This window comes from Ceratotherium simum, chromosome X (genome assembly GCF_057802395.1).
Source record: "Ceratotherium simum simum isolate JZ-2026a chromosome X, ASM5780239v1, whole genome shotgun sequence".
NCBI classification, from domain to species: Eukaryota; Metazoa; Chordata; class Mammalia; order Perissodactyla; family Rhinocerotidae; genus Ceratotherium; species Ceratotherium simum.
In genome coordinates this window covers 38368157-38386056 of record NC_141940.1, presented here as the reverse complement: position 1 = coordinate 38386056, position 17900 = coordinate 38368157, and the positions used below count along the sequence as shown (strand labels likewise).

Genomic DNA, 17900 nt, shown 5'->3' with positions numbered 1-17900 from the left:
TTTGGGCCCCACAAACCCAGCATGGAAGAAAATTAGAGAAAGGATGGTTTGTCCAGTCTCTGCCCGTAACTCAGCTCTCCAGTGGCTCACAGAAGAGCATGTGGTGCCGGACAGGTCCCTAGGCATGGACACCAGCATTCGTAATGGTCACCCTCAGCAGTAATAGCAGATGTGAACAATGGGTTCTGGAAGAGAAGAAAAAGAACAGAGTAGCGAGTACAGCTGACAGAGAGGTTTATAGACACGTGGGAGGTATCACTTTGGGGGATTCTCAGAAATAAGTAGGAGGCTCTCTGAGGGGGCCAACTTCCTACCTGGAGCAGCTGAGGGATGAGGAAGTGTAGAAACTTGAGCATAACTCTAAATGTGACCCAGAGTCACAAGCTAGAGGGGCTGGGAGGCCTTTGGGTCGCAGGACCATGCCCAATCACTCCGAGAGTCTCCAAATGCAGAACTCACACTACATTCAGAGTCTAGGGCTCTGCCTCTCTAAGACATCCTTTCTTCTTTCCCAGAGGGTGACCGGCACATATTGAAGATACTGCCCCAGCAGCCTGTGGATGGGCCTTTCTGCTACCCAAAGGAGTGAACAAGATGAGAAGCAGGCTCTGTCACGTTGTATTTGGATTGGGCCTGAGCTTGGAGGAGAAATGCTACTTTTCTATAGATAGATGAGAGCAGGCTTGTTTCATTGAAACCTGGGACTCCCTTCTGGTCGGCTGCCAAGGCTCAGTGGCAGGCTTCCCTGAATCTGCTACAGAAACCTCTTGCCCCCACATCTCCCCTTCCAGACATTTTGCTTGAATTACAGTCCTCTGCTGAAACAGACCCCCACTCAGGAAAGCACTAGTCAGTGTCACCAGAGGTGCACAGGCAGCAACTTTAGCCATGGGAAAGAGGTCTTTCCAACTGGCAAACATCTCTGAGACTGACCTAGTTAAGAGAGGGGGAAGGGTTGTAATTGTGGGTGGTCGCTCCAAAGACTCAATGGAAAGGAGAAGAACAAAGACAAGGGAGATAAAGAAACTGGGTGGAGTGGAGAGGGAAAATGCAGAGGAGAAGCATAACATCCCTTTCCACCTTAGTTGCTTTTGGATGGAAGCTCCTAGGAGCCAGGGCCAACATGTTGCTCAGAGAGCACTCAGTAAGCACTTGTTCTCTGTAGCTCTGTAAGGTGGACACTGACATTACTTGCCTGCCCCAGGAGATGGGCTTCATGAGTGCTGCTGTATGTCCTGAGCACTAGCAGAATTTTCCCTGGGGAAGGCATGTCTCTGATAAACTCCTGTTGATCCTGAACTTGGAGATCTCAAATAACCACAAGTCTGTCTTTGGGTCATTATGCACTAAAGTTTGAGGAGAAGATGGCAGGAGAGATTTTTAAAAACAAAGCAAACAAACAAACAAAAACTTTCAAAGAATGACTTGAGGCCGATGCAGATTCTGGAAATTTTTCTCCAGCTCGTAGAGATACAGACCCGAAAATAGACGCTTCTGACCTCTGAGATCTTGCAAGATCCTTTAATACATTCAGAATCCTGAAAGAAAACGTTTAGGAGAGTTTTGGCATTGCCCGCATTCCATTGTATTCTTATTTTTAAAAACACATAATATTTGTGTGGAGTTTATAGAGGCTTTCAAACAAGAATGAGAGAGAGAAAATTTCCCATCTTGCAAGTGGGCAAAACTTAAACACCTAATGCCAAGAAGCTTTAGGCTTTCTTTGCTTCCTTAGGTGCTTAGAGAAGCCAGGCCAGAGAATGGTCTGTGATAAGTCATTTCCTCTTCAAAGTTCTGCTTCTGTACCTAGTCCCTCACACACGGAGTTCACACAAGCTGTACCCATTTCACTGTACAGAGAAGTAATGAGTTGAAGGGCCATCTATCTTAAGCTGGTGTAGTTTGAGTTTAAGCTCCATGACTTGACTCCAGTCTGAGTCTGACCCCAAGAGGATGTTCCTGTTGACAGCAGTTGGCGACTGCAGTCTGGTCATCACTGATCTCAAAGACCCTGAGGAGGCTGGATCCGGGAGTTTCCTGGGTACTCAAGATCACTGAATCAGATTCATTGGCATTTATTGAACAACTACTAACAATAGCTAATCATGTACTAACTCTTTCAGTGTGCATTTTACATGCATTATCTCACTCCCTAACCCTGTTACAACAGGCATGCCCTGTTATTATCATGAGGAAACTGAGGCTCTAAGAAGTTAAATCACTTGCCCAAGGTCACTCAGAAAGTAAGTGGCAGAACAGGAAGTCTGATCTGTCTGCACGACCCAAGGTGCTATGCTGACTCCTTCCAAAACTTTATCAATTATCTTTCCCTTCACTTCATTTCCAACATTCTCAAAAGAATAGTTCACACTAGCTGCCTTCTGTTCCTACCACCAACTCACTCCTAACCCTTTCCGTCTGGCTTTTCCTGTCCCCCACTAACCAGCCATCTGGAAGGTGATCAGTGACAGTCACCAGCAAATCAAATGGCCTCTTCTCAGACCTTCAGTTATAACACATCTGCAGGATCAGACACTCCCTCCTTCTTGAAACTCCTCTCCTTTGGCCTCTACAATTTCTTCATTTTCCTGTTACCTTCCTTATGCCTCCTTCTCTGTCTTCTGTAATGGATTCCTCTTATGCTTCCCCCCCGCCCCCCGCCACAGAGGTAGAGTTCCCTTTAGGCTCTGCCCTCCACGTTGCCTCTACTCTCCCAGATTCAAATATTATCCCTTTGCAGATGAAATGGCCTCTGCGAGAGGCAGCATAGCATAATGGCTATGAGCACTAACACTAAAGTCAGTCTGCCTGAGTTCTAATTCTCCCTCTGCCACATGCTAGTAGCTTTAGTGAGTTATTTTGTGCCTCTGTTTGTTCATCTGTAACATGAGGAATAATTGAGACCATGTATATAGAGCACTTGGACCAGTGTCTGACAAGTAGTGAGCCTCATGCAAGTGTTTGCTATTATGTAGTCTGGGCCCCTCAGCCTGAACTCTCATCTGCACTCCAGATCCACTCCAACTGGTGGCTTCATATTTGCCCCTGTAGGTCTCTAAGAAACTCAACATGTTCATAACTGCCTTCATGTCTCCTTCATTTCTAGCTGTGCAAGATCCCACTTTTTATTTACTCATCTCTGTTCGAGATCACCATTATCCCGATCAGCATGCCAGAAAACCCGATGAGCTTGACCCATCCCTCTCACTCACCATCGATATTCATACATAGCCCTGCCGGTTCTACCTTTTCAAATTCTCCAATCTGGGTGATGAAAATGTTCTGAAATTGATAGTGATCATGGTTGCACACCATGTGAATTACTAAAGACCACTGAATTGTACACTTTTAAATGGTTCAAAGGGTAAATTTATGTTAGGTGTACTTTACCACAATAAAAAAAATCTGTCCATGTTTCTCCACTTCCATAGCCACCACCATAGTCTAGGCCACTGCCATCTCCTCTGGAATACTTTCATAGCCTCCTAACTAGTCTTTTATGCTTCCACTTTTGCCTGCCCCAGACCTGATCCAGTAGGTCTGAGGGTAGAGACTGGGAATCCACCCTATTAACAAGCACCCCATGGAGTACTTACTAAAGTTTGGGAACACTGCCTACAGGATGAAGTTCAAACTCCGCAGTCTGGCAAGATCCTTCTTGTCTTCTCCTAGTATGTCTCTCTTCCCCTTTGTTTTACTTTTTCCTACAGTCGCTTTATATTTTGGCCAAGGATGATAATTGGCAATGAACTGAGGAATAGGATTAAGAGAACCCTCTGAACTTTGAGGAAAAAGAGAGAGAGAGCAAGAGGAAGGGGAGAGGAAAGAAGGAAAGAGTGAGCTCTGGATTTCAATCTCAGCTCAAATCCTTTTTCCACCACTTACTAGCTATAGGACCCAAAGTCATGCACTTAAAACCTTTCTAATCCCTAGTCTTCTTATCTCTTTAAAAAAATAGAACTACTCTACAATCTGGCTGTGAAGATCAAGTTAGATAACCCGTGTCAAGTGCTTAGTATTTGCAACACTTTTGTAAAAAAAATTAACGTTTTTAAGCTTAGAAAAAAAGAAATGGTACATGTTAAAGACATAGTTTTTCAACAAAAATCAGAGCTGTTTTCTCAGTGCTTAGCCCAGTGTGTGGTCCATATCCAGAGCTAAATACTTTTTTTTTTGCTGTTGTTGTTTTTATTAATATCATTAAAGTTGGGACTAGGATCAAGAATACTGCAGAGAGCTTAACCTTGGCAAGGTGAAGGAGCACATCTTCCTGAAAGTCGGAAGCATCTGAGATGGCTGTGTGGAGATGGGTCAGATGAAAGCCATAGAAGCTCCTGTCAGTTGGCCTCAATCTTCTCAGTAATGAAGGAGGTGAAGTCATCTCCTGAGAATGAGGGGGAGGGATGGGGCTGGGGGCTTGAGGAGAGGGCAGGAAGTTTGGAGCAGCTGCTGTAGGGAATGTGATAGGGAGTCAGCAAGCAAGGAATGAACGGATTGTTGAACAGCCAGAGGGGCCAGTTTAGGGTAGAGAGCTTGCATTGGCAGCCAACCCAATGAGTGAGGTTTCTACAACAAGCCAAGAGTGGAAACAGTCACCTTCAAGGGGTCACCCAGGGCTGCAGATTGGAAAGGCAGTAAGAAGGCAAAATTTAAGGTGGTGAAGGATTCTAGGGTGGGCACAGGAATAGTGGAAATGTCCACAGACCTGGGCTAAAAAGAAGGCTCAATTATTCATTCAACAGATATTTAACCACCACATATTATATAAATATTACACAAGTGCCTAAACATGGGAGAAGCTGCAAAGAACCAGACACACAAAATCTCTGCATCCAGCATATATCCACACAAAGATTTGCACACAAATGTTCACAGAAGCTTTGTTCATCATCGCAAAAAATTGGAAACAACCCAGATATCCTTCAACAGGTGAATGGATAAACAAACTGTGATACATCCCTACAATTACTCAGTAATAAGGAGAAACAAACTATTGATACATGCAACAACATGGCCGAATCTCAAAATCAGTATGCTGAGTAAAAGAAGTGCATTTCACATGATTACATTTGTATAAAATTCTAGAGAATCCAAATTAATCTATAGCAACAAAAAGCAGATCCAGATTGTCTGGACCAGTAGGAAAAAGGCACAAAGGATCACAAGGAAACTTTTGGTGATGATGGATATGTTCATTAACTTGATTTTGGTGATAATTTCACAGGTGTATACATATGTCAAAATCAATCATATATATTTTAAATGTGTGCACTTTTTTATGTTAATTATACCTCAAAAAAGTAATAAAAATAAATTAATTTTTTTTAATTGACCTAAAATAATCCCTGCCTTCATGGATCTTTTAGCCTACATGGGAGAGACTGACAATAAACTAGTAAGTCAACAAACATGATATTTTTAGACAGTGCTTATGCTGTGAAGTTAAAATAAACAAGATAATAGGATAGAGAATAGGGTGGGGCAGGGAGAAAGGGGTAACTATAGATAGGATGGTCAAGGAAGGCCTCTGGGGAAGTGGCATTTGAACTTAGACCTGAATGATGAGAAGGAAACAGCCATGAGAAGTAGAGGAAGAACATTCCAGGCAAAGGAAACAGAACATGCAAAGGCTCTGAGGCAGGAAAGAGTTTGATGTGTTCAAGGAACAGCAAGAAGACTAGCATAATTTGAGTTTAGTGAGCAAGAGGGAAGAGTATCAGGAGATGAGGTTTAGAGAAGTTGGCAAGGGTCACATCATGCAAGGTCTTGTAGACCATGGTAAGGAGTTCAGGATATATTCTGACTGTATGGGTAATCCAATGGAGGGCCTTAGGTACAGATGGGACATGATCTGCTTTATGCTTTAATATTACTCTGGCTGTTGTGTAAAGAACTGACTGCAGGGGGTAAGTGTAAAAGCAGGAAGACCAGTCAGGAAGTGTTATGTTAGTCCAGGTAAGAAACGATGGGAGAGTATACCAGGGTGGTAAAAGTGGAAATCATGAGAAGTGGTCATATGTGGAATTCCTTTTGAAAGTAGAATTGAAAGGACTTTGCTCCTAAATTGAATGTGGAAAGGCGAGGGAAAGAGCAGAATCAATATGGCTCCTGTTTTGGCATAAGAAACTGGATGGGTGGTGGTAGTACCATTTACAAAAAAAAAAAGGTGGGGGGGAGATTAATGTGTCAATGCCTTCCAGCCAAAGACCACCAGGAACAAATCTGTAGTTGAACAAGTTGGATTTATTGGTCATATTAGCAAGGGAGAATTCACATCATGGGGAACCACGGGTGTCTAAGTAAAAGGTGTTAGAGAGGACTTATTATTTGGTTGGAGCTTATGTTAGGTGATTGTAGGGAGGGTCCAAGGAAGCAAGTGTTCACTCTGGATTGGATGCTATTAGGATTAGGTATCTTAATAAATCTTATCTAGAATGAAGGAAAGCTAGAGTGAGACTAAAGCTGTGATGAGTAGAGAAATAGCAGTCACTCAGATTAGCTGGGAAAGGAAGATGTTTGGTATTTTGTGAGTTTCACAATAACCTTATTTTTGTCTGTACTTAGATAACATTATAAAATGGTCTTGTTTTGTCTCACTCCATCAGGATCACAGAGACGTGTCTTGTCTTGTCTTGTCATTAGACTAATCTGATGTTGGTGTTCTGTGAGATGGTTTATGTCCAACAGGAGAATAACACGGCCTACCTGTGAACACCAGGCCAGCTTCAAACCAACAGTAAGGCCTAGACGTAAACAACAGACCAGCTCCCAGAAGGAAGGGGTTGCTTTTTCTTGCTCAAGTGGAAGAGCAAATTTTGGAGGAAGAGACTCAAAAGCTCTGATTTGGACACATTAACCTCAAGACAGGTTTATATACCCAAGCAGAGATGTTAAGAAGGCAGTCAGATATGCAAGTCCTCATAGAAAATGAGGACTGAGAATTGAGCAATAGATTTGACAACATGAAGCTCACTGGTGACTATGTTCATAGCAGGTTCATTGGTGTGGTGTAGATGACAACTCTATTGCTATGGATTGGGGCAAGATTGGAAGCTACCATTACTAAATATTTACCCTGAGCCGAGCACTGTGTTAACTACTCCATCTTCATAACAACCATGGAAGGTAGGTACTATTTCTTACGTTCATTTTACAGATGGGGAAAGGAAGTTTGGAGAAGGTTAAGTAATGTTCCTGACATTACTCAGCTGGTGAAAGGCAGACCATAGATTTGGACCCAAGCTGTCTGGCTCTAGAACCCATGCCCTAGGTACTACACTATTCTGCTTGGGTGGATGGTGGAGAAAGTCAAAAGGTGGGGGCTCTTGAACTGACCAGCCCCCTGGACTTGCTAGAGGGAAAGCCCAAACCTCTGAGGGATGGTACTAGTTACTTGGGACATGGGATGGAGACTAACCCAGCTGACTCCAGAGCAGCCTCCTCCAAGCAGGGCTTATCATTTGGCTATGGCCTTGGTTTGGTACAGATATATAGTGAGATGGCAGGAAAATGATAGGAATTCCAACCTTACAGTCCTCAGGGGATCCATCCTAGTATTTCTTCCTTCACTCACCTCAGCCATTCCTGGTGTCCTGTTTGCTAATTTAGCCTTCCAGTGGACAGAGGCCTAACTGGGGAGCAGGCCAAGGGCTTCTGTCCCCTCCCACCTGCCCCCATTAATCACATCCCCACCCACATCCCACCCCCCATCCTAGGAAACTCACATGGAAATGCAGGTGCCCTCCCTACATGGCTAAAAGTTGCATTCTTCCAAACACCCCCAGAAGTAGGGGGGATAAAGAAAAAGCCAAAGTTCTGTTCTTGAGCTTACCACAATGGTGTGACTGCCAGAGCAGCCTTACCCATATCAAATTTGAAAGTCCTAGGACAAGCCACGCTTCATACCTCTCTCCCTCACCCAGTGTCTGAAAGCTACCATTAAAGATGCATTCCTTGGATCGTCACTGGAATGAATAGCAGACTAGATGTAAATGAATAAGATCACTAGAGCAGGGCAGCAGGGAAGGAACAGCTTTGGAGGACTGGGACTGAGGATGGCAGGGGGAAGCTTGGAACAGGAAGGGAGAAAGTGAGGTAAATACCAATCCCGTAGTTTTGCCAAGGGCTGGTCATGACCACAGTGCCCCTAGAGGAGAAGCCCCGCGAGAAGAGGAGCGAAATTAATGTGCCCTTTGTCTCCATTCCTTCTCTTCCAGGCCTGCTGGGGCAGCAACCCTAACTAGATCACATCCAGATCATAAAAAGAGCTAAGGGGAGGCCTCCTGTCCTTCCAGGGACTGAAGTGTTTTCATGAATGAACATTTTGTAGGTCAGGTATGTGGGAATTCGGCAAATCATACTGAAATCCAGTCATTCATGGCTCCCCTAATCCTCCCCAGGGTTCCAAGAGCATCTGACAGTAAGAGTAGGATGTGACTTTAGAAGCTGTGGGAAGTTCAGTACACTCTTCCCCCAAGCACCTTCCCCAACACACATAAACATTTCAAGATATCTCTCCTTCCAAATTCCACTGAAATCCACAACTAGAGATTCTTTCCTTGGGTTTCTCCTTTACTTTGTCCTGAGTGATCTATTATAAAATGTGAATACCCCTGGAGAGGGAGTCATCTGAAGCAATGATTAAGCCCTGCCACTTCTATATAAAGTAATTTGGCTGCTTGCCTTTTTCTCTGACTTAAAGGGGCACTGTGGCACAACAACGTGAATGTACTTAACACTACTGAACTGTACACTTCTAAAAATGGCTGAGATGGTAAATTTTATGTTATGTGTATTTTAGCACAATTTTTTTAGAAAAATGTTTCTGAGGTATCCCCCTGTCTGCTCTGACTGCACCCTCTTCAGAGAAAGAGGCCCAGGCCACAGCTTTTACCAAGACCCTGCCCTCCCTCAAAACACAGCTGATGGGGGACTGGTGGGGTCACTTGGTCCCATGCTCTGAGGTCTACCACAGCAAGAAGAGTTGCATTAATCACGTTATTTGTCTTCCTGGACAGGCTACAGGTTGTGTTAAGTAACCAAAGAGGCTGAAAAGTGACTTCCCATCCAACTTCTTCTCCCAAAGCCCTTTTGATGGGTGGTTCAAGTTCACCTAGGGTTGGCTCTTGACCACTCTAATCTATTCACTCTTGGTGGTCCTCAGTCATGCACCCTTACCTTCACAGAACATTCTAGATAGCTCTTCCTCCTATCTCCCTCATGAAGCCCACAGCCCGTGATTCTTTCCCTTCATTCTCTTCTCTTATGCACGCTCTCAATCCTTGACCTCTGTCTTCAAAGTCTAGACTCTAGTCCTGGTGGATCTCTGAAAATATAGTATTATTGTCATATTTTCTTAAAGGGCACTACAAGCCCTTTACAAGGTAAAGGGTAGTAGAGTAGGATAGTGAGAAAGTTATGCACAGATTCCTAGTCATCCAAAATTTTGAGAATGGGGGAGACAGGCTCAGAAATCTGGGAGCTAGTGGCCAAGTCTCTGCAATCCTCTTCTTTGAGCAATAACAATAGACTCTACATAGTAGAGAATTTTCTCTTCCCCTCTTCCCCCACACGATTGCCCAAGGGTACTCCCCCAAGGAAGGAAAAGGAAAATATAAATTTAACACCTTATACTTCTAGAGGTTCTGTCCTTCTCCTAGCCCTTTCCCATACGTTAGCTCACTTGATCCTCAAATCCCCACAGCTGTGGAGACAGGCCCAGAGAGGTTAAGCAGCTCACCCTGAGAAACAAAGCCGGGTTAATTGGCAAAGCCAGGGCTGGACCGAGTTCTCTCGATTCTGGTCCTGTGCTCTGCCCACAACACCACAGTGCGTTTGCTTTAGCCGTCAGGCAAGATTGATTGGAAAGCGGCCCAGTCCCTTCTCTTTGTTGATACAAACCATGTGCAGATCTTTGGTGTCTGAAAGAGACGGCAAATTGAAAAGAAGATGGACACTACAAACAAATGAAAGACCTCATTTGTATCCCTCTAGAAAAGTGAATCAACAACACAGAATTACGTCTGTCATGGAAGGAAAGCTTCTGTTTATTTTTGCACTGTCGATGAACACTTCCAGACATTGGAACTCAAAACATCTCTGAGCCCCACTTTGTTGAAAGCCTCAAGTTACAAGTAAGGAAGCGTGGGTCTTCTTCTTCATTATTATTATGGAGCAAAAATCTGAGCCCGAACCGAAACAGGATCTGTTTACACAGAAGGGAGAAATAGGCCGCTGGGTGGGTTGAAAAAAGAATCACTCTAATTTATTAGAATCACATTAAGGAGAAGGCTAACATTTTCCCAATTTGTACAGTCAGCTGGTGCTATTCAGGAATAGATGATCAAAACTGAGGGTTGGACGAGCCCCTAGTTTTTCTTTTTTCTGTCTTTTGCTGGCCACAATCTGATCGGTTCGATGCTGTAGACACTCCCACTGGTTGGTAGTGTCCAGACTTCTGGGAAACTTCATTATCTGGGACACAGTTGCAACCTTGAAAGTTTTGAAAAAAGCAACTGGGCAGTAAAGCAAATTGCTTTCCCCAGGCCAGTTCACTTTTCTCACTGGGAGAATTCTGTAGCTACTCTTGCTATATGTTCTTAATGGGTACCCTAATCATCATAAAAAGGTTAAAATGTTTTTAACAGCAGGAATATTTTGTCAATGGGATTTGTTTCCCACAGGTGGCACATTAATGTTTATTGTGGGCATTGTCCCAACTGCTCGCAGCTTTCTTTATTTTCTTTATTTTTCTGGCAATATATTTTTTTAAATGTCTATGAAAAATTGGTACAAATGTTTATAAAGTTTCAACATCTAAAGCAGTGATTACGCTTCATTATCAAAACAACCTTGTGTCCCCAGTTATGCCAGATAAATGAGAGACATTGTTATACTTGAAATACAAGGCTGGGGACTGGCCCCCCACATACCCCTGGCATGGCTTGATATCTGTGCCTTCCCTCCACATCCCACTCATGCCACCCTGCCTGACACTGAGATGGCTCTCACAGCATCCCCTCTCTTCCTGTCACTGTCTTGGACTGCTGCCCAATCCCTGGCCCCACCTGCAAGGAGAGGGGGTGACCTTAGGGCTGAAACTAGGACTGGAGAGGAGCCAATGGGGCTAGGCCAGCATATCTTCAAGGAGTGAATCCTGGGAATGAAAGTAAGTTCATTTAACTTATTAATAGCTCCAGTAAAATACCAGAAGGGCTACAAGGTCAAAACCAATGACTTGAATGAAACTTGTGTATTATCAATGCATTTAAGTGATCCATAATATCTTTGTCCTGCAATTACTGAGAAACCAGCTGGCATTAAGCAAGTTGGCTTAATGCTAAGAGATGATTTTATGTGTGTTTCATGAAGCCCAAAGAGCCATCATCAGGTATAAGCTTTTAAGCCCTAAGCAGGTAAGTTTCTCACGACCTTTTTGAGACAAGGAGAATAAATCAATAAACATACACCTCTAACTTGACCCACCGTTGGTTAAGATTGCTTAATTCAAGCATATTCCCTCTGACGTAAGATTTACACTATTTGGTGGCTTTTTCTCTTTTAATAAGCTACTTCTTTGAGAGAGTTACGAAGGTGGCTTCTAAAAATTAACTTTGATAATAGCTAACAGTGATGGGTATGAGAGGTTTTTATTTTAAGTGTATCCTGAAAAACGGCAAAAGGAAAGTGGGAAATCCTTATTTAGCATTATGATATTTGAAAGTGCTTCAGAATTAAGGAAAAAGGAGAAGAGAAGTAATAAAACAGTTACAACTTTTGAAACACTTGAAAAAACAATCCATTTAGCCATATAAACCTTGTCTTCACCCACAATGACATCTACTGCATTGGAACTGGTTGTATAGATATCACCACAACCTAACTCCCAAATCTAAACAGCATTTCCAAGAGCAAAAAGGATTCCTTCTCTATATAGTCCTGGGTCTCAAGGCTGGGATCTTTGAGAAAAGAGTCTTAGGTTTTTGTTTGAACAAACTTTATTACCTGCCTCTGACATTCCCCAGGTTACAGAGCAGGCGAAGTCTGAGCCTCATGTTCCATGAATGAAGCAGACAGCTGCCTTAACAACTGAACCAGTACAGGAGAGGCATTTGGAAGCATTGGGGTGATGCACCCAGCAATGTTTACCCATGGCAGAAGATGGCAAAGCTACTAAAAATCAGGCAAGTTACCTTTGGGATGACAACTGGATGCAAGAAAACCATACAGAAGGGGTCATAGGTCTTCCCTCCTCTTTGAGCCCCCTCCCTCTCCAGTCCCCATTAAGTCAGTTCTATCCCACAGACTGGTCCTAGTCTCCTGCTAGTTCCCTTCTGAAAGAGGGAGGGAAGGAAGAGATGTCTGAGGTCTCTTCATTTTCTTTGTCTCTGTCCCTAAGGTGCCCGGAAGCTGGAGCTGCTGCAGCCGGCCTGGCAGAGATGGCAAGCCCATTGGCTCTGCGGAGTGAGCAGTCCCTGGCAGTCCCTGGAACAGCTGCCGGTTAGACGACCCCGAGTTCTGATAGACTTCATTGCTTCAGTTCAATGCCAAGTGTTGGATGTGTTGGATTCAGTTCCCAGAGTGCTGGAGCGTGGTGTCAGGGCTGTCTGCAGACAAGAGAGCAGAGGCAGTTTAGTGCAGTTGGATGTGCGGGGTGGGGGTGGAGGCATGAGGGGAGAGGAGGGAGAAACTGGCGGGGAATGGGTAGGGTTGTACTTCTTCCAGGGCCTTCCAGACAAGGTCTCCTGGCCTCTCATCATTGTCTGGGCCTCAGGTGAGGCGAAGCCTGGAAGGGGAGGAAAGGAAAAGGCGGGCGCCGTGCCCAGGGACAAGCGAGATGAGGCGGGTGCCAGCGAGCAAGCTGGGGCAGTGGTTCTAGACCCCCACGGTGCCCTGGGCGAGGGCGGGCAGCCCCCCGGGGGCGAGGCGGCGCCCCTCGGCCGGCGAGCCGGCGGCAGTCTCGGCGTCGGTGGCGGCCGGTGCGCCACCCGGGGCCCAATCGTGCTCGGTGCAGGCCTGGGACGGCTCGTCCTTGGCCTCGACGAGCTTGCGGGAGCGGGTGTAGGCCAGGATGAGGCCTCCGGCCAGGCAGGCGTAGAAGATCATGATGAGCAGGATGTAGAGATAGGCGTCGTCGCCCTTGGCGCTGGTCACCTCGCGGCCCACGAAGGGGTCAGGCACGACCCCCATGCCCATGCTCGGGTCGGGGCCGGCGCCCAGGCCGCTAGCGTTGCCCCGGTGGTGCAGCTCGAGCAGCAGGCGGCTCAGGAGGGTTCGCAGCCGCTGGCTCTCGCTGCAGTTCATGGCTGTCGGGGAGTGACACGGCGGCTCCAGGACGCTGCTGACCTTTCCCCTGAGCGAGGGGAAGCAAGTGAGCGATGGCGGCGGCAGCCAGCGCTCGGGCGGGCGGCGCGGTGGCTGGGGGCGCCGCCGCCGCGGCCTCCTTATCCCCTCACCCCCGCCCCCCTCCCCTTCCCCACCACGCCCCCTCCGGCCCGAGGCCGCCTCTTCCCAGGCTCCGGCTGTCTGCTGCTCCGGGGAAAGGGGACAGCTGGTGGGGAGAGGAGAAGGGGACAAGGGAGGGGGCGAGGCCTGGAGAGGGGGGGAGGGGGCGGGGGCGCGGAATGCGCGAGGCCCCAGGCAGCAGAGGCTGGCAGGGCGGCTTGCTGGGGCCAAGCCTGGACCCTGGGCTGCGGAAGAGAATTCCTTCCAAGTTCTGGCCACCTGCCCTGCAGGCCGGGCTTTGGCCCAGATACAGCATCTGGCCCCCCAATGCAGGCCCTGCCCCGGGGTTCCCTAAGCTCTTCAGTAACAAGGCAGCCGAGACCGCTTGTCCACATCTTATGGCAATTACTCTCACGGACAAGGACCCCGGCCTATCTTTCTAGCCCTCATTCCTTCGCCCTCCTGAGAAGAGCTTCTTGTTCAGAGGATGCTCAGGCCAAATTTGGTGACTGAATGGTCTGCCACTTAAAAGAAGACCAAAGCAGACTAGCCTTCCAAAAAGGTTTCCGATAGTATCAGCCTCCTTGGAAGTACCCCTGTTCTGATCTCCTATCACTTTTTTAGAGGTGTCCACATATCTTAGCATGTGAGTGTACCATCCATAATGTGACTCTGTTTCCTCTAGGTAAGCCAACTTCCCAGAAATGAGACCAAGTTCTTCCATTAAAAGGGGCAGGGACCTTAAAAAGGCCCTTTGGCTATACTCTCTAGATGTCTCAGGATCTGAAAAGTGCCAGTTCTAGAAAATATGCTCACCGTGCAACATCCAGTTAGGCCAGAACCCAGCTCTGTACCTCTCCAGGGCTTGGTAACAATCTAGGCCCTGCTGGCTTGTGGGGCAGCCATTTTTTCCCAGAGGGTATCTTCTTTTAGGGGAAAACAAGATGCTAAGACAAAGATCAATCCAAAGTATGTTAAACTGGACACAGATTGGGCTTCACAAAGGAAAAGTGCTCAAAGGACTGATTTGTAGACAGTGAGTAGAAAAAAAATGAAGTAGTACGGGTCAGGTCTGGTTGTATATGGTTGCCAAGTGAGAATAGAAGGAATGAAAGAAAAGCATATGCCCTTAGGCACACCTTGAAAATCAAGCTGCCTGTTTAAGGCCATTCAGTCCAGGGGCCATTCAGTCTGCAGGTGTTGTGGGTTAAAAAAGAAAGGTTTTCTGGTACCTCTGCCCCAGCCACCCTTCAGCCCACCATCCACTCAGGGGCGGCAGCCTTTTATGTGTTAGGGTGAGGCTGGCACCAAACTATGTCCAGGGTCTCAAAAAGAGCCTTGCTTTAACAGCCTCTACACAGGTCTCCGAGACTTTCCATGCAACCCTGACCACTGGCTCCCTGTGAATCACTTTGCCTCAATGGCCTCACCTCAGAGAGGGTGAGGGAAGAATTGTTCAAGTGACTTGGCGTGACCAATGCCAGAGGACACAGCTAGGGAATTCTCAAAGCAATACCAACCTAGGGACAATACTGTTAAGCTAAAAGACTCCTCTTATCTGTTAAAACATGCCCAGAAATCTCTAGGGGTTTTTTTTGGGGGGGAGAAGCCCCTTCACCATAGCAGAAAAATAATCGCTTAAACTTGTACTTTCAACAGTCTTATGAGCTAGTAGGATTATTCCTGTTGTCAGAAGAGAAAACAAGTTCAAGTGGTTAACTGACAGGACTAGAATGATAAAGTTTGACCTTGTTCTTCTCAGTCCTGACAATTACTCTTTTCACATGGGTGGTATCCATGAGCTGCCTCCACTTCCCCATGTCTCCCTTCCCTGGAACCTTCTAGAGTCCAGTGTTTTCTGCCAAAACTGCTCTCTGTAAGTAAGTTCACCAATGACCTCCTGGCCAAATTCAAGGGTCTCTGCTCAGTTTGCATCTTTGACCTCGAGGATGAATTTGATACCATCAACCTCCCACTCCTTCCTGTAACCGTCCTGCCCTTGGCTCTCGTGGCATTGCATTCTCAAGTTTCTCTTCTTATCTGTCTGACCCATCATTTTCTGTCTCCTTTGTTGGCTCCTCTTCTTTCCTCCTCCCATTAACCATTGGAGTCCCTGAAGACTCAGTCATCCTCAGCTATTCTCTCTTAACATCCATTTCCTTGGAAAGTGTCTCCTTACATGGTTTCACCTACAACCTGGCATATATTTGGCCAAATTTGAATCTCTAGTTCTGATTCTTTGTTGATAACGTCTCTCAGATCCATTCACTCTTTCCTTTCTTGTTTTATTACCACAAGCATAATCCAAGCTCTCATTACCTCAGGTCACATATGCAAACTGCAGAGTCTCCTGGCAGATCTCCCTGCCTACAGCCCAGATCCACCCTGCTTTGGCTAGAATAATCTCCTTTAGCACCACTTCCATCAATTCACACCTATATTCAGAAACCCAGAGTTGTTCCCATTGCTTCTTTACTGCAGTCCAATCTTCTTTGGGGGGCCTTAAGTCCTCACCACGAATAGACACCATCTCCTCTCCTTTGCACTTGAAAAACAGCATATTCCCAGAGTTCCTCTCCAATACTCTGTGCCTTTCACCTTCCTCAAAATCCACTGACTGAAGGAAGCCTTGCTTGATACCTGTGTTTGTGCTCTCAGAATCTTTACAATGCACCCCTTCTGGTGGTGCCCTAACTTGACTGCAGCATTCAATACAGGAAATTTGTAAAACACAGAAAAACATCAAGAAAAAAATTACCAATAGCACACACACGTGCTGAACACACACACACACACACACACCACATCATTGTTTGGTTGCCTATCTTTTTCACTTAACAAGATTTTGTGAATTTTTCCTATGTCAATTATTATTTTTTATAACATTGTTTTATTACCTACACAGTATTCCAGACTATGGATCTACCATTATATATTCAAATTAGCTCTTAATGTAAGATTTCTGGTTATTTCCAGGTTTTTGCCATTAAAAGTGTTTTAGTGAATACATACAAGGCTAATTCTAATTCTGTTAAACGAAATAATTGCCAGAGAGAAAGTGAATGACTAATTTACAGAAGACTGGCATGGGACGCAGGAGATGTGTAGAAGGGGGTGGAAACAGGAATGGAGAATAGTCATACAATTTAAAAAGGCCCAACCCTCAGAAAAAAACAACAGGTGTGTGTGGGGGGATTCTGGCTTTCTTTTCAGTCAAGGGGCTGCTGGGCATCCCTTCAAATCCCAGGCCCAGGCCAGCCCTGGATGGCTGAGATGCCAACCCCCTATCCCCACTACACTTAATGAAACTGCCAATCCATCAGACAAGGATTAGGTCTCATTCTTCCTAACCCATCCACCCCCGCTTTAACACCTGCCCCATACCTGTCAAATAATCATCTGTTTATCCATTGTCCAGAACTCAGTTATTTCCTGAATGGTAATCAAGTGCGTTGACAAGGGAAGTAATTTATAATCATGTGTTTAGACTTTCAAAAAGTCTTGGAAAAGGTTCTGTTCCATGCCAAGGTTGTTTTAAAAGTACAATGGAGGCGCCATGGGCTAGGAAATGCTTTCGCCATTCCTTGAGACTGTGAGTGCTTCCTGCCAATAGTGAGGCTCCATGGAAGTTGGATGAATTGAACTGAGTTGAGTTTGGCTAGTTACCAAAGGACGGGCACAGATGGTAAGCGCTGTTGGAGTCCAGGAGGCTGGCAAAGCCACAATGGGCTCTGAGGGAGGGGAGGAAAGAAGGCTTCATAAAGCACCAACTACAGACTGAGAAAGAATCATTCATTCATTCATTTATTCAACAAATATTTATTACATGTTACACTGTGTAAGACACTGTGCTGGGTCCTAGAGACACACAGGTGAACAAGTCACATTGGCGAACTATCTGTAGTTTCATAATTCTCACATCCACTTCTTTGTGAACTGGGGAAAAGCAGGGAACCCCAGAATCTGGAGTAGGATGAGCAGTGGATATGAAGGCCAGCCAGAATCCTGGTTTGGAGTGAATTTTGACTCTGAATCCAAGATTTAGGCACTACAGTCCAAAGCCTTGTTTGAAAAAGGAAGATCCCAGGTGGTCTGAGCTCACTATTGTTGCAACCTGCCCTCCCTGCTCCTAGCAGCACCATCTTGAGGGTGTGGCCTGCCATGAGCCACCAGAGTAGCTCCATACTGAAAAGATAGAGGAGAATAAATGGAACAGTTCCTGGGTCCAACTGGGGCTCCTCAGTTGTTCCATGGGAATATGTGCAGTATTTGAGGGGGACTGGGGTTTGATAAAGGTCACAATATTTGTGGGTTGAAAGGACCTCAGGGGCTTCAAGTGCCTACCTTACAGACTTCTTGGGGGTCTTGGTGGGCTTATGCTAAGGTAACCCTATATCCAGGCCACATACTGGAGCATCAAATATGGTCCCTGATCTCATTTATCGAATGCCAAGCAT

The 17900-nt window shown here is 45.8% G+C and overlaps 1 protein-coding gene across 1 annotated transcript; it reads right to left on the bottom strand.

Moving 5' to 3' along the window:
- Positions 1–11528: 11528 nt before the first annotated feature.
- KCNE5 (potassium voltage-gated channel subfamily E regulatory subunit 5) lies at positions 11529–13406 on the bottom strand. The gene has a single exon (XM_004440480.3). The coding sequence runs from the start codon at positions 13300–13302 to the stop codon at positions 12874–12876; it is 429 nt and encodes a 142-aa protein (XP_004440537.1). The 5' UTR covers positions 13303–13406; the 3' UTR covers positions 11529–12873.
- Positions 13407–17900: the final 4494 nt, after the last annotated feature.

Bases quoted from the DNA above. Each gene is read 5' to 3' on its own strand.
- KCNE5 (XM_004440480.3), bottom strand. From the start codon at position 13,302: ATGAACTGCAGCGAGAGCCAGCGGCTGCGAACCCTCCTGAGCCGCCTG.